Source organism: Apostichopus japonicus, chromosome 8 (assembly GCF_037975245.1).
Source record: "Apostichopus japonicus isolate 1M-3 chromosome 8, ASM3797524v1, whole genome shotgun sequence".
NCBI classification, from domain to species: Eukaryota; Metazoa; Echinodermata; class Holothuroidea; order Aspidochirotida; family Stichopodidae; genus Apostichopus; species Apostichopus japonicus.
Genome location: NC_092568.1, coordinates 35,172,607 through 35,198,656, shown reverse-complemented (window position 1 = coordinate 35,198,656; position 26,050 = coordinate 35,172,607). Strand labels below are relative to the sequence as shown.

At 36.8% G+C, this 26,050-nt stretch overlaps 1 protein-coding gene across 2 annotated transcripts in view; it reads right to left on the bottom strand.

The window, feature by feature from the left end:
• Positions 1-5,902: 5,902 nt before the first annotated feature.
• LOC139971755 (E3 ubiquitin-protein ligase TRIM9-like) overlaps positions 5,903-26,050 on the bottom strand; it is an 86,919-nt gene continuing 66,771 nt past the window's right edge. The window contains exons 6-9 of one of the 2 annotated variants that reach the window (XM_071978481.1): positions 19,211-19,255; positions 17,388-17,527; positions 14,957-15,095; positions 5,903-13,318 (exon numbers count right to left, since the gene is read on the bottom strand). In XM_071978481.1, coding sequence (XP_071834582.1) covers positions 12,804-13,318; positions 14,957-15,095; positions 17,388-17,527; positions 19,211-19,255 — 839 coding nt within the window. In that variant the 3' untranslated portion in view covers positions 5,903-12,803. The remainder of the gene's footprint in view (positions 13,319-14,956; positions 15,096-17,387; positions 17,528-19,210; positions 19,256-26,050) is intronic. The other variant, XM_071978483.1, reaches the window with a different exon arrangement.

The window sequence follows — 26,050 nt, the reverse complement described above, 5'->3', positions numbered from 1 at the left end:
ACTCTACAAATGCAAGTATGTTGGCCTATAATCATGTCAGACTTGTTCGTGGGTCATAAAGAGTGAAATTCCAAACAAAAATAAAGAAAGCATGATCAAAACATGATCGATTCAAAAGCTTATAGCGTTACTGTTTATGCTTGTTAATTGGTTTAAGTTTAATTTGTTTTAAGTTTGCTTAGACCGCACGGCATGATAGTCATGCAAAACTGACGTCACACTTCGGTAGGCCTACTCTATAAAAACGCAGCGTGTAGAAAATTAATGACTCATGTAACACACGCAATCTGCTGTTCAAATAATTTTGAACATTTGTGTTAAGATTCTGAACACTTTTCTCCCTAAAGTTTTGAACGTGCACAAGAAAAAGCTGGATGCAGTGGACATTATTCAACTAGCTTGGGAATTTGCAGGGAGGTCGCAAACAAGAAAGAAAATGTTTGGAAACTTCACTTGAATCATGTGAAAACTCACCTGAACTCAAATGTAAATTAGGTTTGAGACTTTGTTCCTGTGTGTAAACCTGTGATATGGTTAGTGTAGAACTATTATGCTGTAACTGACTGAGAGTATCAAAAACTATATAAAAAACAACATACGGTACTTCAGAATATTTTCCCCACGCGGGAAAACTGCATTGAAATGCATTTTACTGTATCCTTTATGTTGCACTGGTAGAGGGCAATGCGCATGCGATTCAGAAAAAGTTGATTGGATACGGCCAATAGGCTATATAATCCATGGTGACCGTTTATTTACAAGTTGAGAATACAACATGAAAATACAACGCTCCACTTAGATAGTGAGCCAGCAGTTATGACTTTTTATTTCCCCCCCCCCCCTCTACTCCTGAGAGGAATCTCCGCCACTGGCTCATACGAACATAGGAGGCTGGCTGCACGGTAAACAACTTATAAAAGGTTATAGGCTAAGTATATACGCTGTGAATGTCGGAAATCAAGTACAACGAGTGTCTAGACAAAGTACCAGCCTAAAAATACTGCACTTTTAATCTGATTTCATTGAGCCCCTTCAACAATGTGTAGAGATAATCCGGGAATGTCGGAAATCAAGTAAACCGAGTGTCGAGACAAAATGCCAGCATAAAATACTGTACTTAAAACTTATTTATTTGATGTCTGGATATGTTGTGAATGTCGGCAATCAAGTAAAACGAATGTCGAGACAAAATGCAGTAATATTACTAGAGACAAAAGTTTTCGTCCCGATCGAAGACCAATTGCGTTTATTATATGACCTATAGCCTAGTTTTACCAGTGTAGTTGTAAAGATGCGATCTTATCACTGCTTGTACTTTATGAATGCTATACACATAGTTAAACCATCATATATAATTTGCGTTCATTGAGCACTGAACATGTTTGCAGACAATTATTAGCCAAACAAATCTCGGGAAATTTGGAAAAACGTCATTGGCTGTCTTTCGCATGAAAATCTTTGTAATAGATATATTGTTAGCTCTGCACGGAAGCAACTTGCGGTTGATTGTTATGTTTTGAAAAGAAAGATGATGATGTTCGTTCACAATGTGTTACAACAACGGGTCTTTAGATAGACATGAACGTGAGTTTAGACATGAACGTGAGTTTAGACATCAACCGTGAATTTAGAAATCATCGTGAGTTCAGACACTAAGGTGCGTTTAATCATCAACGTGACTTTAGATATCAACGTAAGTTTGGACATCAACGAACAACAGCAATATGGTAAAATAGCAGCACCAACTTTAGTTTAGACAGCAACAAACTTAGTTTAGACAACGAAATAAGCGTTCCGTACTCTGCAACATTGACATTTAACTGAGAAGTGCATGCACAGACTATAGAATATTGAAGTATTACACAAAAGTACATGTGTCTGTGTGGGAAGGGGGGGGGGGGTGGGGTGGAGGGATGCTTTTCACGGCCTTTCAGGGGAAACTATGACAATATCTGAGTGGAACACTAAAATAATACAAACAACAAAAATCATTGCCATGTGCCTCTCAGATACCGGAAATGACACTTTACATTTATTAAAAGTTGCATAAAACACTCCACTTGCTCGAGTCATTAGAGGCGAAAAAAAGGTTTTCGAAGTTGGTTCTTAAGTCAGGAGTATAGTACTTACCACTCTGGTAGCCATAACCTATCTCTATTGTGCAATGTACTCTTTTTTGACAATCAAATTCAGTTTTTAAGTCCAATGCGCAATACATGTATGAACACGTACAAATGATTTGGCTTTTAGTCGTACAACGCAAAGCGCCCTCACATTTGTCAATGCTTCACTGTTTAAACGCACGGCGATACACTTGTGTCAGCGTTCTTCCTACTTCAATTTCTATGGGTTAGATTCAACTGACTACATTATGACGTAATAAGTATTGTGGAAGCGCATCGAATGTGTCTATATATAATTTTCATACATAAAGGATCATTAACTCTCGTTTCCGACCTGCTGGGGAGTTGAAACAGCGTATGTCATTTATAAAGGCTTTTGCAGATACAAAAACGGTTTCCATGGGCAAGTGCAAACACATGAAGCGTCATTAATGAAGAGAAACAGTGTTTGATACGAGCCAGGGAATAACTTAATTAAGTTAGAGTAATTACTCTATGCAAGTTTAGAGACCGTGTACTTACAGTAGAGGTCTAACCTAATATATTCGAGTAAACACATACGCACACAATATTAAAAATGATAATTATCCAGTACATATCTAATACTGAGAAACTTTATCTATATTTGGACACGTTTAGTGTTGTTCATTTAAACAAGGGTCCGTTATGAAACTACCCAGACAAATTCCATCCATTTTTGACAAAACCACTTGGCTATAGGAACACCAGTCTTGCTTTCCAGCTATGAGTCAAACCTTGCCCGCGTTCCCATCTCGCCCCGCCCACGGATCCCTTTCCACCTCTCTCTGGCCTCTTTCACTGACCCTCGGTTACCCTTACCACATCCTATTTATACAATTTATATTTTCATAGTAGTCCTGGGTCTATCTGCCTATTTGTCTTCGTTCCGATCGGTGCATGGAGATGAGAGGGGGCGGGGGGGGGGAGTTTTGGCTAATTATATTTAATGCATTGTCATCACTCTACAAAATAAGCAGCTTTTTAAAGGATTTATTAATTACAATTAATTTTTGATAAGATGTGAATCGTTCAAAACCACGGCCAACAGTCCAGTTTGTATATTTACAACATTGAGACCTGCACTTATTAGCCGAAGTCATCGTCAATTTAGGAGCATTCCAGAAATTTAGCGAATTTCAAAAGTTGCATATATTGAAAACCAAAATAGCCCTAGAAACAATACAGACACTCAAATGTTTCTCTTATAACGGACTGTTACAATTCAAAACTAAATTTATGTGTAAAATTATCCTTTAAATAATAACATATAAAACATGAAAACCACAGACATAATACCAGTCTAAATTAGTGGCGGTATGCTAGAATTACCGTGCGGAAGTTTGAAGCACCACGCCACCAAATTTAGTAAAAGCGCTTTACACCATATAAAAGAGAGTCGTTACTTAGTGATGTCAGAATCACAGGGGTTGTGGTGGTGTGGGTGGTGGGGGAGGGGGTAGGGTGGTGTTCCTTCCAGAGGTCATCAGTAGTAGTCCCGAATATGCTATAAAGGAATATATTAAAATGGTCACAAATGCTTCAACTTTCAACAATCATTTCGTTACCACTCTCAACTTGAATATTTTCCCTTCACCGAAATAATTTGTTATTGTCCATTTTTAACACTCCTCAAAGTCTGCAGAGATACAGAACCACCAGGAAAGTACTTTCGGAAACTTCTGGCAGTTTTTAGCATGTTACAAGTTGGTAACCGATACTGAGAACTTTAAACCAATTTACGGAGTCAAGTACGTTATGACTAATATGAAAGTTCCATACGGGATTGAAGGTAGGGCTGGGTTAGAGAGTTGGAGCAAAGGACATATTTGGGCATAAATATAACATGAAATTGGTAAAATGCATCATTCACGAATCGCTTCTTCTCGGTCCATTCCCACCACAGCCACTCCCCCCCCCCCCCCACAGTCACCCCACACTCTTCTCCAGCGAAACATGTTCTGTGTACATATACCTAGAATATGCTTCCCTGAATGCATGCATGATTTTGTTACATGGTCAGTCGGGCCAACCACTAATTTGTTAGTTCAAAGGATGACTAGTGACTACACTCATTAATTTTGATATGATGACTATACCACAGTTTTAAATTTTTGAGAGATGACACTTTGAACAATCGGGGTTCATCAGTTAAAGTGACTGGACCTGTTAGTCTGATACACAGACTATTAGTCATTCTATATATTAACCGACCTACATATATTGCCCACAATTTTACTGAGCTTTTCTTTTTAAGAGGGAGATTTCTACTAGTCTGTTATTTTACATGATACACGAATAAGGAAAAATTTCCTTTGTCGCGATGTGTCCGTAAGTTTAACTGTAACTGCATACCTGGTGCAGGAATAGTAGGCCCCTATATGTATTGGTTGCGTATTGTCCCCTGATGCCGGACACATCCATGAATTCATTCAAGTTTTCTCAGTAAATGTTTACTTTAATAAACCGGGTCACTGTCAGGTGTGAAAATGCTCGATGGTGTTATTAATTCCATACATTTACCGTCTTTATTATGAACCGAAACTTTAATGGTTTCTTCAGAAATATTTTTCGCACTTTCAGACATATCTTTCATGCCTTTAGGCAACTGAGGACCAAAACTAATATTATTCCCTTTAAAAATCACCCACAAAGATGCATCACGAACCCTGTCAAGAAAATGTCACTACTTAATCCATAAAGTTGATTTTTCTTTTACTGGATTTATGATGAATTATGTAAATTAACAATTTGCCTCACATAGCGTCTCGGTCACGGCTCCCCTACCGCAACCGTCATGGTCCGGTAACCTATGGACAGTCACTGAATATATTACTCAGTTGTTCGCCTTTCGATGGGCGCAAAAGTGTTGCCTGCATGACCAATTTCATGACATAATTTCTTGTGATGACAAAGTATGAATGTATATTCCCGGACAAAGAAGTTTGACGGTCAATACAAAGGAAAGTGAACCAGAACGGTTTATCGTGATGCATTACTTGCGAGAGGGTTTAACCGCGGTTAACGTATCTAGTCATGGGTTCAAGGTTGGTATTAGGGTGCTTTAGCTACGTGATATACATGAAAAGTTCTTTCGCACATGGTTCAATCGAAGGCATAGACAGAGAGAGAGAGGGGGGGTGGGGGGTAGGTGGTGGTGCAAAAGACAAATTTACTTCAAACTGCTACCCACAGTTCTGTGTGCATTCAGCACCACAAATTCTGATATTTGGATTTTGCAACAAAGTGCAGATGGAAATGGATACTATTTATTATGAAAAGAGGGGCACTTCTAATATATGAAAAGCTGCATCTTGTAGATTCTTCACAACATAGGGATGACAGGGGGGGGGGATGGTCGTCCACCTGACCCCCACCGCCTATGCTCATAAAAATATTCCTATGCTATACTTCTACGCAGTTATCATGTTCAGAAGTTTTTTTGATTTCGACCTCTATTGACCTCAAATGACTTTCCACTACCCAAAGGGGTAGAAAAGAATAGAAGGAACGTTTATATATGGACCACTGCATTCTTCAGTTGGATAACTGTTAAGGTAATTTCATTCACATAAAAAAAACCATCTGCTTTTGGTCATGAGAGGAGGGACGGGGCAATAAGATATCCATTTTCTGAAAGTTCAAATTATTGTACAATAAAGCACATTATAATCCCATAGTCAAAATGCACCCATTTTTTTTTTCTGGCTGCTTGATTTCGAACAATGGAAGCAAATCACATCACAAATCACAATAAACTGTGCATTTTTGAAACTTTATTGCAAAAAAAAAATTCATAATGATGATCATAATAATAATATATAGAAGAAACGCAACCATATTACATGTAAACTTGATACTGTGCAACATCTTGGTTTTTTGTATTGTTTTTTGTAGTATATTTCTCTAAAAACCTTGCACATATAAATATTAGCTATTCATATCTACACTTTACACAATTGTTTTTGTCTTTGCAATCTTTTAACAATCTAGTTATAGCAACATTATTTTTCTACCTCAATCTTCAACTGCTAATAATATTCCTGACGTTTTTCTTTACTTTCTTTTTTCAATTTTTTTCCCCTTCTTCTTCTGCTTCTAACTAGGTGACAAATGTGTTGTGTTAAAAACTAGTTGAGTGGAAACTAAAAATAAATATTGACAATAAAATGAATACAGTTCGCTATGATTGGTTTGGCATGTGCTGTACTCGATTCTACTCACATCAATTCAATACACAGTATTAAAAAATAATAAGTTGGCATCTTGAAAAAAAAAATTGTTCAAAATTGTTTCCCTTTACATACGGAAATCAAACACAATAGATACCTTAAATATCTCTACTACGCTACTCGAAACCAGTGACACATTTTCGTTGAAAACAACCTTTGATTAGGTCCTAGGCTCGATAAGTAAACATGCAATGTTCATGGAGCTCATTCATCACCTATGTGGTTCTAGGAGATTTCTCGATGTGTCCCTCTTAAAAACGACAAAGAATCCTAAATACTGGAAACAGTTAACTTCCCAATTCTCCAGAACATGTTTGGGACCATCCATCTTAAATTTTAAAGGTGGCTAAAAAGGATATTGCAATATTTGGTTCAAAGTTAGACAGAATCATTTCTATGACAAGTTTCAGTGGTAGGCCTTAACGACAGGTAATCTTGCCCTTGCCTAAACTTTAATCTCGCAAGCTTTCACGTTCAGCTTGGTTACTATCGTCTCATCGGAAACGTCAATTTGGGACGAGCAAACAATAATGCATCCATACAAGCAGATTTACACACACACACAGAGACATTAACTAAACCAACTGAATATTATGAGAGGTGATTATTGTCCTCTATGATTCATGCTTACTCCATAAAACTCAATACTAACATTTCTAAAAAAAATATTAAAAAAATCTTGAAATTGAGTGGAAAGTTTTAATCAAAAGCCAACCGGCTAAGATATGATTCCAATATTTTTTATATTAGAATTATTATATAGTACACCATCAGACTATTCAAGGTTTGACCATTACTGACTTCATATTGATCAGCAAGGTCCTTGCACTATGCATATGTGAACATAAAAAAAGAGGTATGAGCTTCCTCCATGGTAAAATTTTGAACATCGGTTAAATGTGAGGGTACAAATTAAACATTGTCTAATGATTGCTTACCCACCCTACTTTAATATTTGTAATATAGCAGTAATGTGAATGAGTACATCAAGAACATGTTACTATTGGATACCCACACTGATGTAACACACTCTGTTCACATGTGGTAAGATTTGAATGAACACATTAGCACTTTCTTATTGCTGGTTACTGATCATAATTATTCACATATGGTATGGTGAATGACACATAACTGATGGGGTTCCGACAATAACACCAAACCACTGCGTTGACATGTGGTAAGATTCAGTATCACCACTGTGTGAATGTTGGACACCCACCTTACTAGGTTTACACATGATGATGTATAATGAACACAACAGCATCAGGTAAATGTTCAGTAATCAGTACCCACAATAACACTGCGTTCACATGTGGTAAGATTCGAATGAACATATTAGCACTGTGTAATATTACATAATATCATATAACCCACCCTACTTCGTTCACATATGGTGTGATGACTGACCACATTAACACCATACTATTGTTGGGTACTCACACTTACACCAGATAATGGGTTCACATATGGTGAGATTAGAATGAATACATCACCACCATGTAGTTATTGGTTATCCACCTTACTTTAAGTTCACATGTGACCATGTGAACGAACACAACAACATCAGGTGATTGTTGGGTACCCACACTAATGTGAAATACTGGTTTGGCATATTGTGAGATGGGAAAACACCATTATCATCAACATGTGTTTGTCAGGTAGCCACCCAACTGCAAAACAAAATATCACATCTAGTGAGATGTGAATGTACCCTCCATGATCAAAATATACTTAATTACTGAATACTACATAATGAAATACTACATAATGAAAATTCACAGATCGTTTAATGTGAATCAACATATCTTCACCACATATTCACCTAGGCACCATCATTATGAACATATTATAACAATTTTTATTCGGTCTTTTATTCTTAACAAACAAACAACAACAAAACCAAAGGGTATAGGTTATCTTAAAATTTAAACTCATCAAATATCAAATTGCACAAATCATTTATTTAAAGATGTGAATAAATTTACTGTTAAAAAAAGAAGAAGGAAAAATAACATTTAACTTCAGCAACATGTGTCATTAGCCAGGATAAAGCTCATGATGTCATAATCTATTTATAGTCCTTCTGTTTGAATATGCAGCAAGGCACATTATCTTCAGTTTTGAATAATGTTATTCCATGAAAGCCTTCTTACAATAAAGGTAATTTAAATAAAAAGTATAATTTAAGTTCGACCACGCCCCTCATTCAAAAGGACAAGCTATTTCTAATACATACAAAACATGCTAAAATGAAGAAAGAGCTTTTATGTTACAGAAAGTTCTCATAACTGGGTTACCAAACAAGACTTATTCGCTTATTCCTTTAGAACATGACTTCAATATTTCTGTATAGAAAACCCTTTCTTTCCCAAAACAGATCAAAGCCTCACAAATATCAACTTATTTGCCTCTACAAAAGCAAAACATAATTTGATGACATTACATCACGTTAAGAGGATAGATACCATGTCAAAGGTCATTAGAGCACATCTTGAACTTATACCCACCAAATAATCCTTATTCTTAATAAAAAGGTCAGTTCCACCCCCCCCTCCCTCCCCTGCCCCACACATGACATCACTTTGATTGTTTAGAGAGCTGCAGAATAACTGTCACATTTTGCAATCTCGAATTTCTTCAATCAAAAGAGATTGAGTCCATATCATATTCACACAAGTTAAAAAGCAGGTTTGACAATCAGGGGGTCCCTGAAAATATGGGGGAGGGGCCTCTGCAAATATGGAGGGGGCCAGGGCAAAATATTGGATAAAGAATATGGTATTCTTATATAATAATATAATTAAGGAAAAAATTTAGAGTGCAAAAAAGGGGTGGGGGGGCAGGGATAAGGGCCCAGTGACATAGTAGTTCCCGGGGCCTAATCCAACTCTAGGTTAACCTAAATTCTGTTAAAAATGATATATTCCATTGACTTTGCCTCCATTAGGATGTTCCATTCTCTATCCTTACAGTAAAGATACTGTACTAGAACACATAACCTGTTTGTTTTCGTCAGATCCAAGAAATTAGCCACGTCATAATTAGCAGACTTGTAGAAAGAATACAACAGCTCGTTAGTACTAGTACATTTAGATTTCACATTGTTTTTTCCCCTTAAACTAAACCTTTGTCAGTAACACAGAGTCAATCTCTCAATGCAGCATAGAGCTTTGAACATTTGGCTGTTTTTTTTAACAACTTGCAACTCCCAAAACCCTCCCCCCCCCCCCATATTTCTAATAAAAGGAATTTTACAACCCATGAAAGGGCCTACTCCATCAAAACTTTAATTGTGATCAAAATTGTGTTACTTTTCAAATCCTAAAACCTCTTTCTCCCTGTTTAACTCTCAACATGCATGCTAACCCTTATCCTGCAAAAACCTTCGATGGATCTTAACTCTCAAGATGTTTATTATTATTGAGTCGAGGGCGATTCCTAGTATTAACACACCTTAGAGGTACGAAATCAGCAATTCCAGCTTACAAAACAATGATGAAGATGATGATGATGATATCTCAAACAATCTGCACAATTTTACCTCACTTAACAAGATGCAGCGGGTATAAGATACCTTTCCTCGTGCCTCCAATCGGCCAATGTTTGATGCCGTTCCATACTTTAGAGTAATGGAGAGGTCAATTTGGCAGGTTTGGCCTCCATAAGAATAGATAAATAACATTAGCAAGGTTCGCCCTGCTGTTATAAAGTATCTTTCAAAGATGAAATCGAAGAGAAGCAGGCCCCTCGCCACCATCAGGTCAATTTCTGAACTTGTTCTCCAAACGAGATCGCACTTGTCGATACGTGGAGAAGGGCAACTCAAAAATATATCAAATAATCTATCAGGACGTGTTGACGCTTGTTGGCTTTTTCCTGGTTTTAGACCTTTAACAGTTGTAGTCTAAGTAATCTCGGTGAACTTAAGAAGACCTTTCCGTGATTGACTTGTAAGAAAGATATACGATTAGATTTTATTCAAAATAAATCTTCTAAAACCAAATCATAGTTTTATTGTGAACAAATAAACTGCATCACTGTCAACATTAGTTGTTATAATGTGTAAAATGCTTTAACATCCCCAACATACCGACTAATGTCATTTTGTAACTCATCTGACGTGCCCAGAGAAAGAAAATATGAACTTGAATCTATATATTATCAGCCATTTTTTTTGTGGACAGTAACAATCAAAGTAACAACTTTCTGATCATTTGTTTATCGTATAATGCTTTTATTAATGAATCAATCTTGGTATCTCACACTGTTAGGTTTAATTATTCATGATACACCGTTCATGCGGGAATTATAACAGTCAATGTAGGAAGATTACTATTTGTGACAACTTTCATTTCCTCCTTTTATTGGGGGGGGGGGGGGGTTCCTGTTAAGATTCAAACGTAATTTTCAAAGAGGAGACAAAGTCATACAGTATATAATTATACCCAAGAGGGAATTTTCGTTCAATAACAGTCACCATTATAAATTATACATATTGTCATTTTGTCACTGAATAATAACCTCCCAATTAAGCTTGCTAGATATGCTATAAAATGGACACAATGCATCAGTAACAAGAACAAATTTGAAGCTATTCTTTGTTTATCGTAAGAATACTTATTTTCCATTCATTGCCTACAAAGAACCTTGTGTACGTAATATTGCTGTAGGTGAGCTGAGTTATAAACGTGGAAAAGGCAATATTTCATTGAAATTCGATAATATCAAGGTATGCTTCTCATTGCTACATGTTACACTCTCCTTCTAAGGACTTGCTAACTGCTAATGTAGCTATTTAAGAACCAGTCAGTGCAAAGCTAAGTTGGTCAAATATTACTTGGCACTTTCAAAATAGAGTAGTTTAATACATTTATCAAACTGAAAATTATGGTATGATAAATAATTTCAAAAAAACTCTCTGTGACTGCATAATTTGACCCACTTTTTAGGGGATTTTCTTTTTTGGAGGCGGGGGAGAGGGGAGGGATGCTAGGACAAAGCGATCACACCATCACACAGACATACACTAAATAACTGCTATCAAAATGATGGATTAACTTCAGGCAAAATATGTATCCTACGATAATCACAAACTTCATTCGGGGATATGGTATTTGCCTCGACAGGCATAAAATATATGCTACTTGCCTCCCCATGCATAACTGAAAATCCAATACATAGATCTTGAATATCTTTTCCCTTAACGTACAATCAATTTTGGTGTTACAGATGCAAGTTACACTACCATAAAAGCATGTGATTGGCTAGATGAGAGAATCTTGTTAGATGCTTAAGTCTGATTTCTGATATTATTCACTACTTTAAAGTTCATGTGAAGATATAGTCATCAAATTTACACATTATACACTGTAAGAGTACAAGAATGAAGGCTCGGGTTTTATAGAACTTGCCAGGACACAATAATTTCTTTTCTATTTTAATACAACAGCAGGGAATATTAGAACTCAAAATTTGTGTACAGCAGTTTTGATTACTCTGAAGGTTTCTGTACAAAATACTATGGTTCCCTGTGTACAAAAAACTGCTATGCATCTTTGCACTTGTATAGCGTTTTGCATAGCATTTTGCCCATTTTCCTATGCCATACTGGATAAATTAGTCCCTGAACAGGCCTTTAGGCTTGCTCACTCTTCACATGGGTCAATTGCTTTCACAAAAGTGCCAATGAGAAGTAAATCCAAAACGATTTGAAAATTTTTGATTTTGAGAACTTTGATAAAGAGAGATTATTTCACTAAAACAATTGCCATATCATAGATTGTACTATTATAGGTCACTACAAGTTTTTGGACCAAGGAGAAAGTATTAAAGACAGATTGTAATCACACATTGATCTTTGCAGGTATTTCTATAAATGAAGTCATTTCCATGACAACCTATAGTATAAACAATAGTGCAAAAACACACATAGACAACCAGTCGGCTAAACCTAACCTAACCGAAACGATATTTGAACAAGGAAGTAGCCAAAATAAGGCAACTGTGAGGCTTGGAGAAATGGTCACTTGAGAGGCTAGGACCAGTACATAATTTTCTACTTCTTGTCTATTTCCACAATCACGCTGTAATGTTTTTCTTATTTTATTCTCATTTCAAGCACAAAAGCGCAAGCAACAACCTAAGCCTGTTACAAGCCTTTTCGGATATGCTATAACTGCGAAACTTCAATGTAGGATGCAATCTCCTAGATATTAAAAACATCTTTCAACATCACGACTGCCAACTGGTATAATCCGGATTGCTGCGTTCATGTACAATCCCCTTTTTGCGCCCTCTCTCTTCAGCACAGCAATCGTTTCCAAACAAGATAGAAATCTTGGTGGAATTTTCCATTGAGACAGTCTGCACAGTCAGATGGACGGATTTAGCTGCTACGACACCCGTTCATTAAACATAAGCCTTGTTTTCGTCACTCTTCATCTCCGGCTGGTATGTCCAAGCCTGGATGCACTGTTAATTGCACGTTTCTATTCAGGCTGATAGAGGGAAAGAACACCCCTTTGAGTCCCGTAAAGGCCACGGGGCCTTGCCTTCGATCGTTGACATAAAAGCATAACGTTTGCTTGTCCAAGTCCAACAACACACCGATGACTGACCCTACACCAATACCGCCCTCAGTCCTATCTGAATGGGCGTTGTTGTGGATGAACCAGCTGCGATTGCTATCAATGTACATAGACCACGATTTTTCGTCTTTGCCTAACATCTGGTCCTTGGTGCAGTCGAAGCGGGCCACGCCAAACGCCGGATCGGGATGGTTGTCGTAGCGGTCGATCGTCACCTCCCAGTAATGAACCCCTTTCGAAAATCCAACGTTGCCGAGAACGACGCGATCGTCCAGACTTTGGCAGGTGATGGTCAAGTTGTCATTTAAGAAGAGGATGTCCTGGTGAGCCGTTCTGGGGTCAGGTTGGAACCAGGCAACTAGAGATTAAAATGAAAGATAAGACAGCGGTTTGTAAAAATTATCACAAAGAGACGGGACAAAACGGGAGTGTGATGTATGGCAAAAAATTGTGACAGTTTGCATATTTCAACAGAATAATCAGAATCTGGATTAACAAAAAGCCTCACAGCCCTTCCCCCTCCCTGCTCCAAGAGCCTCCCTTCCCCCTCCAAACCCCCACCCCCACTTAAGAGTATTATCAAGGAATGAAATGAAATATCAAAAGAAGTCAAATGTTTTACTTTCAAAAAGCGGGCAATTCTGGCCTGATCAGCATTTTAACCTATGATATAAATTAAGAGTTGAATTACTACATTCACACTCTCAGTTATCACCTTCTTCTGTGACAAAACTGGAAATATTTTCCTTCATTAACGTGTCTACAAGACACATAATTCTTGAAGTCTGCCGTAATGTTCCACAACCACATTGGGTAATGGAGTTTGGAACAAAAGAGTGGAAAAGAAATGACCTATTTTCATGCATTCGTATTATATATATTACTATTATGTCCTATTTATAAATTTTATAAATTTTTTAATTTATATATACTGGAATAAAGAAATTGAAATAGATGTGTTTATTTGGTGATAATTATCATACATATTATGCAGAACTCGGTTGCAGACGATGGGGGTCGCCCATCTTAAATTTCATTTCACATGTGGGAGAAAACTACCTTAACTCTGCTGAAATTAAAATCACTCTAATAAAAAACAAACTAAAATCTAACCCTGATATTTCTCATCGACACTTGAAGTGAAAGAAAAAGCTGATGAAGAATGTCCTTGTGTGTGTAATTAATAATTCCATGTAACATTACCTACTCATTAATGCATTTCATTATACCTATGAGGGTAACTAATGTCCATATCGCACACTTCAGATATTTCTTTCACTCATTAATTCATACTGAGGTTAATTAGCTAAACAGAGATTGCAGTGACTCAGAACGTCATGTTTAATTGTCTTGACAAAATATCATCCTTGACTGTATTCTAAATTTTGTATAAATTTTTTTTTTCTTAAATGTACAGAATATATAATTTTAATATCATTAATTCACAATGGGAATAACCATATACTATGCAGATTATTTAAAAAAAGGAATAAAAAAAAGAGTTTCAAAGAATTTTGAAAAGGAACTGTTGTTTGTAATCAGGATACATAGGGAGGTTTGTTTACTGGATAAAGAAACAGAACCCCCCCCCACAAATCATGATTATTAAAGCACAGATACCAAGATCACAGTTTAGCTGAATGCCAACGATTCTCTGTGTCTACGATTACAACAATACCATGCATCAATGGTTTGCAAATGATATATCTCAAACCACACACACCTCCACAGATCTGGTTCACCAATATCTGTTGTTTCTGTGTTTGGATATAATTTCCTCCCTCGAGTCCTTACGAGAATATTTCATTATTCATAAGTGTGGTATACATGTAATCAATGGAACTCTCATTTACACCCGTAACGCAATACTATATTGATTGGCATTATTTAAAAAAAATTGATTTTACATAGTATACATCAAAATTTTCTTAATTAATTTTTTTTTAAAAATGCAACTTTAGTTTTGATTGCATTTTTATTTTCTTTCTGTAAATACCTTCAGCAGTCTGTAAGCAGATGGTATCACAATAATCCCCTTCTCCAGCGTGGTTGTAGGCTTTAACCCGGGCGTGGTAGGTCGTATCGAAATGTAGTCCGTCCACTGTACATATCGTCTCCCGTCCGCAGTACACTTCCTGTTATAAAGGGCAAGAGGAATACATAGACTGTATGTGAGCTACCCGATCGCAAACAAATCTTGGAATTTCAATTGCGAGAAGTCGTGACCTAGTTTGTTCCCAAATCGGAGCAAGTTTGTGACCTTCTTTCCTCCCGCAACAGCGCAGAAGTAACCAGTGCGACTACACTCACTGGATACTTTAAACGGGATGAATCGGTTACGCCTGAGGTTAAGATGCTGCTAGGTTAAAATGGAATGAGGAAATGTGTTCTTTATGCACAATTTCATGAAAGATTGCACTCGATGACAAAAGTAAGATGTGAAGAAGGAATCGAGGGGATTGCAACCAGAAATGAAACGGTTTTGATTGAAACAATTTCATATTATATTAACTATATTCAGGCATAAGTTTAAAAAACATTGAAGCATTCCTTTTTTTTATGAGGGTCAATTGAGTTTTGTCATAGGATAGTGACAACTAAGGATAAAGTTTTAACTTGTTCCAAAATAATTGCATGCATTGCAAAATGTATTTGCCCATTGTTTACCAATTCCCTGCTGAATTACCGGGTATGTTAAATTTCGAACCAAGTTCAACTACCACCAAGATGTTGTCAGAAATTATTAATTACGGAAAATTAAAAGGCTCCCTGCCTGTTTCGCAGTATTGTGTTAGATCTGGTATTATTAAGGGATAATGAAAACAAAGGATAAGTTTCTAGAAATCCCTTTTTTTTGCAAAATATAAACAACTGACCATATTTTACCAGAGCTCTGAATTTTTGGTATATTTTCCATTCAGATTATTGGCCAGTTATACTTTGGTTTTATCTAATATTTATACATACTGTATACTTATAAACCAGACACTCATCCACTTACAGTATGTTATAAATATATTATGATCACATTATCATCAATGCTAACATGATCATAGGCTATCATATTACTTAAAAAATATTATTTAAATCAGGGGTTCTGAATAGGCAGCAGTCCATGTGCCAAATCGGTCCCACAACGACTCAATCCAGCCTGCAGACAAAATTAATCTGCCCATAATTAGCACTAATTGGGTATGCCGACCCTTAAGGTGTAGGCTTGAGCACCATATACCAGTCATCACCATATCAGTCTGCACCATATACCAATCTGCACCATATCAGTCTGCACCATATACCAGTCTTTACCAGATACCAGTCTTTACCTTATACCAGTCTGTACCATATACCAGTCTTCACCATATACCAGTCTGCACCATATATCAGTCTGCACCATGTACCAGTCTGCACCATGTACCAGTCTTTACCATATACCAGTCTTTACCATATACCAGTCTGCACCATATACCAGTCTGCACCATATATCAGTCTTCACCATATCAGGCTTCAATATACCAGTCTTCACCATATCAGGCTTCAATATACCAGTCTTTACCATATACCAGTCTGCATAATATACCAGTCTGCACCATGTACAAGTCTGCACATCAAGCAGTCTTTACCATACCAGTCTGCACAACACAGTGTTATTATTTTACCAGGACTTTATAGGCATGGTAGAACGAGGTGCTAAGGTTGTGAGGAGACAGGTAAGCGAGGAGCGAAGTAAATTTTACCATATCAGTCTTCACCATATACCAGTCTTTACCATATCATTCTGCACAACATACACCAGTCTGCACAACATACCAGTCTTTACCATACCAGTCTGCATAACATACCAGTCTTTACCATATACCAGTCTCCACCATACACCAGTCTGCACCATACCAGTCTGCACCATACTGCACCTTGCTAAATCTTAGTCCTGTGAAAGGTTATCGATGGCCTTACATTGCTCCAATCAATGATTCTCTCTGACCCTTGTAGTATATTAATTAATTAATTAATTTAGATGGTAAGAACTCATACATGGGACTACTCATTGTATCACTATTAATTAATTAATTCAACTTACAGGCAATTACAAGTGAATTAGCAATCTTATCAGGTATTGATTGCCTATGTTCCTCTGGGCTGAACTTTGTGGTATTAAACTCATCTTTATTTAGTTATCCATGTTTTATCACATTTGTTTTGAGTTTTTTTTTCTAAAGTGTTTCTCGTGAGGTTTAATATGCCCTATTCTGTTGCTATATTTCCCTCTCCCCCCCCCCCCTCACCCACCTCCAAACATCTATTAGAATATCCTGTGGTCTGGTCAACTGGCAAGGGAACATCATAGTCCCTGATGATAATAATACCCTAACACATTTAACTGTTTCATACAGTCATTTCAATATATTCCCTTAAATCCCTATAAAGCTTACTCTGAATGCTCCATTGTTCCCGTCATCTAATTCCAGGACGTAGCCCTCTACCCAGCTGGATGGATGCGCCTGCCATGCGATTGTGACGCTGTTATTCTCAGCGCTACATTCCGAGGGAATGATGATTGGGGGATCGGGAGCTGTGGTCAGGAGAAAACAGAAAAGGTATTTAGTTATTATATAACAATTAGAGAATGCAATTTTCACTCTAAGTACACAAACACATCACAAACACATCACAAATACATCAAAAATACATCACAAGTACATCACATGTACATCACATGTAGATCAAATACATCACAAGTACATCACATGTACATCACATGTAGATCAAATACATCACATGTACATCACATGTAGATCAAATACATCACAAGTACATCACATGTACATCACATATACATCACATGTAGATCAAATACATCACAAGTACATCACATGTACATCACATGTAGATCAAATACATCACATGTACATCACATGTAGATCAAATACATCACAAGTACATCACATGTACATCACATGTAGATCAAATACATCACATGTACTGTACATCACATGTACATCACATGTAGATCAAATACATCACATGTAGATGTATCTGAGTGTGATGAGGATGATAACCCTTGATCCACCAATCACCAAATCAAATCATATAAAATACATAAATGGAGGATTTCTTCTCTTGCATGGGACAAGAATGCAGAATTACCTCATATTTTAATGAAATAATTGAAAATGGTACAGAAACGAACAGGAGATTTGGGAGAAGGGGATGGGAGAGGGGGGGGGGGGGAGAGGGCGGAGGTGTGAAAGCAATATAAGGGAAAGTCATAGAATTTATATGGTATGAGTAGAATTCAGTGAATCCATTTTCTCCCAATCATCACTGCCAATCTGGTAGAAGTTTTTTCGAAAGTTAAGCGAAGATTGCAGAACTTCGATTGGATTGTGAAGCAATTGTTTCCGACAAAGATGTAGAAAGAAAAAAAGGAATCATTTCCATTTAAAACCAGGCATGAAGAATTATTCACATGTTACAAGATTCTCAGCTGGAAGAATGTAGGTAAGACAGAAATATACAGAATTGACATATCATGGAGTTATTGGTATGCTTCACATGCAACACAGCAACAGAAGTACATCTACAACATCATCATTTCATTTGTACTTCCATAATTCACCAGTGACAAGATAAAACACATCAAAGCAGGATACATAGGGACAAATTAAGTTATCCCAGCAACACAAAACAGGCTCATTTGCTATCATATAAGACAATGTTTGAACGATGGCATTTGCAACCGAGGGTTCACTTATAACGAAACAGAACAAAAAAAGTATCAGGCATAAATAAAACAATATGACTCGGAAACAGAATGGAAATTATAACAAATATATGGGTTCATACACATTCAAATAATTCATAGTTAGTCCTATTTGTAACAGTGTAGCTGAGTACTGCGTGATATACTCATCTTTCAAATCGTTTTGAAGAAGACAAAAAATTAAAAGCAATTCAGTTGAAATTATTTCTATTAAAATATGCATCCATATCTCGAAGAACCTGCAAACAAGAAAAAGGTAATAAAACACACACACAGACACAGACAAACATTTTGATATACAGTACTCACAGAAGTTTGAACAGAACAAAGAAAAAACACATAATAAAAGCAGACCAGATGTAGTAAACAATAATAAAAACCTAGCACCATTCATCCACTCAGGGAAATCAATTCTGCAAATAGCAAGCCAGACATTCCACGATCAAAATTTATTCATGACAACTCACATATTTCAACAAAGATTTAATTTACCTTGAAATTCACATGAGGATTCTACAAGATGAACTTGCAGAAATTCTATCCGCAAAGAGTAGCAGAAAAATGGTGCAAAAGAAGAGATAATGTTAAACCAGAAAGCCAGCAGGCTTAGTGATTCCTTGCCTTATAAGTTTCTACTGTAAATGGAATCACCTGATTGATAGCACAAACGTGAGGAAAATGTGTCCTGAAGTCAAGTACCAGAACATCATACAAGAGTTCCAGATAACTTGATCATTACAAAGGTACTACCCTTCTGAAAGTTGATGACAGATAACAGTCATTAGTGGAAGTGGAAAACCCTCTCAGCCACCTAAAAGAGGAAGGTCAAATCCTGACGCAGTAAAGCCATATATCTAACATATTGTTGAGGTAACCAAAATAAAATAAAACTGTTAGCAAACTGCTTATCCACTAGAGAGCCTGTGTAATAGAATGTGTAAAAGTAAGTTGGCCTGACGTTTCGATCCTAGCAGGATCTTCTTCAGAGGCTATTGTTGAGGTAACACGGTTTCCAGACCTTGACCTCTGATGACTTCAAATGACCTTCCACCATCATCATCATATTTGGGTACACTATTTGGACAATAACTGTCGCTCAATGTACTGTACTTGTTGAAATAACAAGCACTAATAAGGGCAACTATAATGGGATAAGGTCCAGTGTTCTGTGTCAAAATAAATCCCTGAAGTCTTCAATATTGAGAATTCAGAGCAGTTTCAAGATGTTGTGAAGTAATTTCTGACTAAACTTAGATAGCAATGATATCTTAAACAGCATCTTAAACCTGTACCAATTAAGTATGGAATTAACACATGGATATATACCAAGATAGTGAGAGCAATGAAATATTACCCTGAAATGGTGTAAACTTTCAGGAAATATTAATTAGGTTCTTAAAAATACAAAAACCATTCTCAATTTCATAACAACAATATATCAATTAGGTTTTGACCAATTATGTGCTTTTCTGTACACCATGTCCTTGCACCAAATATGATGCTGAAACTAAAAGGTTACTACTGACCAGTGACCACCTCCCTAAATTAGAAGAAAGGTTTGAAGGGATTGAATTCTGTGAGCCTTAAACAACCATTGACTTGAAGCAAATTAGAAGTCTCAACTTGAAAACAAAACTATCCAGCTACAGTACTTTTCAGGTTTTTACACTTCCCCCTTGCTGACCTCAAATGACCTTTGACATTCACAACAAATTACTGGGCTCTTGTACTCATTATAGGAAAGTCATATGCCAATCTTATGCCATGCTTAAAATTTCCAGGGTGTAACCTCTACCGAACCCAAATGACCTGTACCCTCCACCAAAAACAATAGGGTTCTTGTACTCATTATAGAGAAGCCATAGCCATACATACCAGCTACTGCAGTTTTATATCTGGAAATATTGTATTTACATTGTGTTCAAGTTTTTGACGCCTAATGACCTAAATGAACTCTGACCTACATCAAATTGTGCATAAACAGACAATATACAAGGCTATCGTACCATGCATATATGAGCTCATGTTCTGGTTCTGGAGATATAGCACTTTTGATATATTCACAGTTGCCCATTGTGGACCCAAATGACCTTTGACCTCCACCACAATCAATAGGGTTCACTGAACTAATTGCAGGAAATCCACATGCCATATAGGCAATTTTCCTTGAGATATCATGTTTACAAGATTTTCACACTTCTTTCCCGTTGACCTCAAGTGACCTTTGACATTTGCACTCTACATTATGGGAGGGGGTGGGGTGTTCTCTTGTTATATTCAAAAACTCCTACATCATAATCAATTTCATATTTTCTCTTTAATATTACATATCCGATAAGGATTTGAGAAAACATTTCTATTCAATTAAGTTGGAGCCTCTGACAATGAAAGTTTCATGTTACAGTATTTCATAGACATGAAAAATGCTTTTCTCGAATGTCAATCAAATTTTGAGCCTCTGGTTCAAATTTGATTAAATCTCATTCACTTCTTAAAGAAATTTCAGACAAAAGGAATGTCAAGGAGTGCTGGAGATTGAATCATATTGAATGACCGGAACAATAAAAAACATTAATAATAATAAGCTGTATCGATTTCCAATAAAACTAAATCTAAACAAATAGTCATGTTGGCATGTAATACAATATAAGATACCACCGAGGCATATCGCGTATAAGGATTTTTATTTGATGGAGAATCAAACAGTCGCAAGAATCAGTGGCTGAGATATCTAAACAAATGTGATAGCAGGACAGAATCCAATTGGAGACATTCTTTGAGCTTCGTCTTGTGTTGAATTCAAGGCTATGAACTGATGGTGGTTTACCGGACCCTTTAAGCTTTGTTTAAAGCTGTTACTTAAATTTCATCAGAGAATGGTGAAATTTGGGAAAATGTTTTACACAAGCAAAACATTCAGATTTGCGGTGACACAAAACTTTCTGTATTTAGCAGGATGAAACGGTTCAATATTAGACCGATCACTAAACTGTGTATAATTTCACCGACTTTAATAACATAGATCTTCTTAGTTGGAATGAAGATTAGATTACTATGTGTTAATGCCAGACTAGAGGTACCAGTACTGTACACCAGCATGAGTACATGTAGAATTCCCCTTTGCATGAGTACCAGTACGAGTACAACAGCATGAGTACCAATCACAGTAGAATTCCCATCAGCATGAATAAGAGTACAAGAAGCTATAACCATGACTACGAGTACTAAATTTTGCAGTAGCCGTCAGGCTATAATAGATTTCCGAATGACATGAGTACCAGTACGAGTACAACAGCATGAGCTCCAATCACAGTAGAATTCCCATCGGCATGAATAAGAGTACAAGAAGCTATAACTGTGACTTTTTGCACTAGGCATTAGGTTATAATAGATTTCCGAATGACATGAGTACCAGTATGACTATAACAGCATGAGTACCAATCACAGTAGATTCCCCTAGCCATGAGAACCAGTGCCAGCACTGGACAATTCTAAGTGGTCGAATCTGTACTAACTGGTCAAAAGCAGATAGATAATTTCAAAGACTGAAAACTTGCATGTAGAATGCAAAAGAATCTTTACTACATGTACAGTATATACATGACTGTATCTAGAGGGCTGGCCAGATGTATATACACCCACCCCCCTTTAAAGTGCTGTATAAATTTACACACAAGTGATTTGTCCAATGCTGTAAAAACATCTTGCCTTTCATCATACATTCTCTTCTGTTTCAGTCATCTCATCAAACTTCTGCCTCACTTTTGACTTATGCTTGTGTTTCAACACCATCTCTTAAGTTAATTACCGCCACGGGGGCTGATTCTGCTAAATTGCAAAGAGGGATTTAAGGCTCTGTTGAAAAGGCGCCACGCGACGGAAGATCTCAATTCAAAGGAGGAGATGGTCGGCAAAAAGTTTGTTCCTTAATCAAAATTTCATCACTGTGAGTTAGCAGAGAAGATTGCCGGGAATTTTTTTATATTTTTTTTTTATAACAAAATTGTTTCGGGTCGGTAATCGCCAAATTCCGTGCGGTCTCACGTAAACTGAGAAGGACGGTAATACAATTCGTGAGCATTTGCAAGAGACGGTCTCTTATAGAGGGAATGGAGATCAATAGATATCATATGCGGCTACAGTGATGTACGAGATTGAACACACTGGCAAATGATAAAGAATTGGGGGATTAGGCATAATTTGGCAAGGAAACTATCATCCATGAAAAGACCCTTCAAACTGCAGTCTCGGGTTTCCCTTAATTTATTTACAAGCTAGGCGATACGCGATCTGCATTGCCGCAACAGATATGCTAAAAGAGATCTGAGCGTCAGATTATAGTAGATTAAGTAGTTACAAGATATTATTTGCGACTCGGGCACTTAATTTGATTGATTGCAATTAACTCTCTCTGACAACAGAAGCTGGATCAAAACTATACAATGTTTCCACACATGCAATCATGTTTTGTCAGGGATTTGTGTATATATACATGCCTTTCTTAATTATTAGATGACAGCAAACGAGCATAAATAATTGGTATTAGTGTATGTGTGTGTGTGTCAATGAAACATTGCACTAATGACTTCTGTGAATCTGATTAGAAGTGGCATGAGGCTATAAAATGTTAGTTGGGTGATAGACATTGACGAACAACTGATTTTAATTCAGAAAAGACAGTCATGATTAAGTCTCGGAGAGGGGTATGATAATAGATAAAGAGGAGTCACAGGAGAACTAAGGGAAGGTTTGACAAAGAGTAATTCGACCAAGGAGTTTAATGTAAGATGGATTAATTGTTGGATGTATTAAACTTAATCCACTTCTTGTTTCAAAATAGTTTGGACACAAATTTAAAATATGTGCTTGTCTCGGCTGAACCCAAGAACACGATGACAGTTTCACTATAATATTATTCATATCACAGCTTATTCTCTTTAATGTAGAGACAAATGTACCAAGCTTTGAATAGTCACAAAGATCATGTAACTGCAATGCTAGTAATAGCAGAACTGATGCATATAGTCTTCAATTCACCAAAGTAATACTTTATTTACAGTTCTCCACAAATCTCTGTACCCTGCTTCCCCCCCCCCCCCCAAGTCCTTCCACAACAAAGGTAAATTTGATTAACTCTTTCTTGTGTTACAAAGACTCAGATGAATGAAAGATTGCATAGCTACTGAACATTTACATACAAATATGTTTTTCAGGATAATTTGCCTCCAACCATTATTTCACTTTGTGGCAATCTAGTACCAGTTTCTAGCAACAGCTGTCAGCTTAGGGGAACAAGAAAATACATAAATATAATTAAAAAAAGAAGAAAACAACAAACAAAAAAACAAATGACATTCTTAATCTACCTCAGATCCCCTGTATTATACCTTCCTTGAGATACCTTGTCACACTGGAGGAACTCATGTCAGTCTAAATTCATTCTGAAAGTGTGTTAAAGTTGGTTTTTCATCATCTCTCTCTCTCTGCTGAGAGCACACGCACACATACATGTAGGTCAGGTGAATGAACATACCAGTAGGCTTACAGTCACATATTATATATAGATATATAGATATATATAGTTGGTTGGTTGGCGTCTACCTTGGCGCAGAGTGCTCTATGTCTGGTGGACAGAGCGAAATATATGTTTGTCTGATGATCGCTCAACGCGTGAAACTCTGAGTTACAACTACTAGTGTTCCACTAGTCTCAACTAGTCTCAACATATCTATATATATATATATATATATATATGCCGTACAAAACGAAGCGGCCCTAACTAGCTGACGTTTATAATTACTAGATCGCGATTGAATAATTTGTTTTCTTATTCAGTACTTGGTTGTCAATAAGCTTTAAACCAGAAGTCCTTTATTATTGGTATGATGTGCTATGATGTTAAATTGTAAATATAGGCCTACTGTGGCAACGAATAGGCAGTTGAGTAGGCGGGAAAAAAATAGAACTAGGGTGAAGCAAAGCTGGGTTCACATGGTAACATAGTACTAGCTGTTTTATTCACACTGATCGTGCGCTATGTTTTAGAGCAAGCAAGCTGGCAAAACAATCATAATCTTGAGATATTCTGGATAAAGTCATCGGCAGATTGTCGTTCAAAGAGAGAGATGAAGGAATTTCTCCTGCAGCGGTGTAAGACAGGGATAGATGGTAGGTCTGATATACCCGCAAATGTACCCATTTTATGGAATTGTCAGTGCAACCAGTTCATGTCACTCTCCCTACAGCAGCTTCCTGGCAAGTAATATCAAAATTGTTGGATAACACCTGTTTCCATGGCAACTAGTTGCAACGTCATTACAACTGCAAAATTGTCTTTCATCCAAAAGAAGGACTGAATTTGAGTCTTTGCAAATTACTGACATCCAATGAAAATGAGTAACTTGAGCTTGCACAAACAATATCCCTCTTACAATATCATTTGTAAATTTTTACATCAATATTTCGTTACCGTCAAATTGCCTTCTGGACGGAAAAGGGGCCTAACTTTTTGTACCTAGTTGACAGTAATTTGATAAGAGATGGACAAACTAATCAATCTTCAGCAACTCATCCATGTCCAGACTAAACATCTCAACAAAAAAAAAAAGGTCTCACTTGTTTTTCTCCAACTTTTTGTTTCTCCAGGGGGAAACAAAAGGCAAATTTTAGAAGATGACAAAAAAATAATGGAAAAACCCTTACTGTACGGCTCCAGAAAGTGCTTCAGTATTTTTCATTGATACAATCTCACAGATAGATTAAAGAGCCAAACTTCAAGATGAAACAGGAAACTGAAATTCCAAGTTGTGTCGCAAGTTTATTATCCATGTTATGTGCATCAGTGTCTGTGTGTTGGTTGGTTGGTTGTTCGTGCGTATGTATAAGGATGTATTGTCATATTTAATGAAAAGCGGATATAAAGTGCAATAACCAGAAACAGGTCTGCCTGTCTCTGAGAGTGTCATTGACTCAAGTCAATGACTTGATTGGACTCGAGTCAGACTGGAGTCAGACTGGAGTCAGACTGGAGTCACAATTGTTTTTATTTTTTTTAATTTGCCTCTTCACTTGATAAACACTGACTTGGCGACTAAACTATTCTTTGGTACATGTGGATCAAAATGTCAACAATTAAAGTAAGAAGAAAATAAGAAATTGTTAATATCTGAGTAGACTGTTTTACTTTACGGAGATGAAAGGAATGGTTATAACCTCCATGCGGAGAAAATATCTACAGTAGGGGTTGGTGGATGGTATATTAGTGTCATTAATGACAATCTTCTTCTGAGGAAATACCAAAAACCAAAACCAAAGATACGGACGGCACCTACT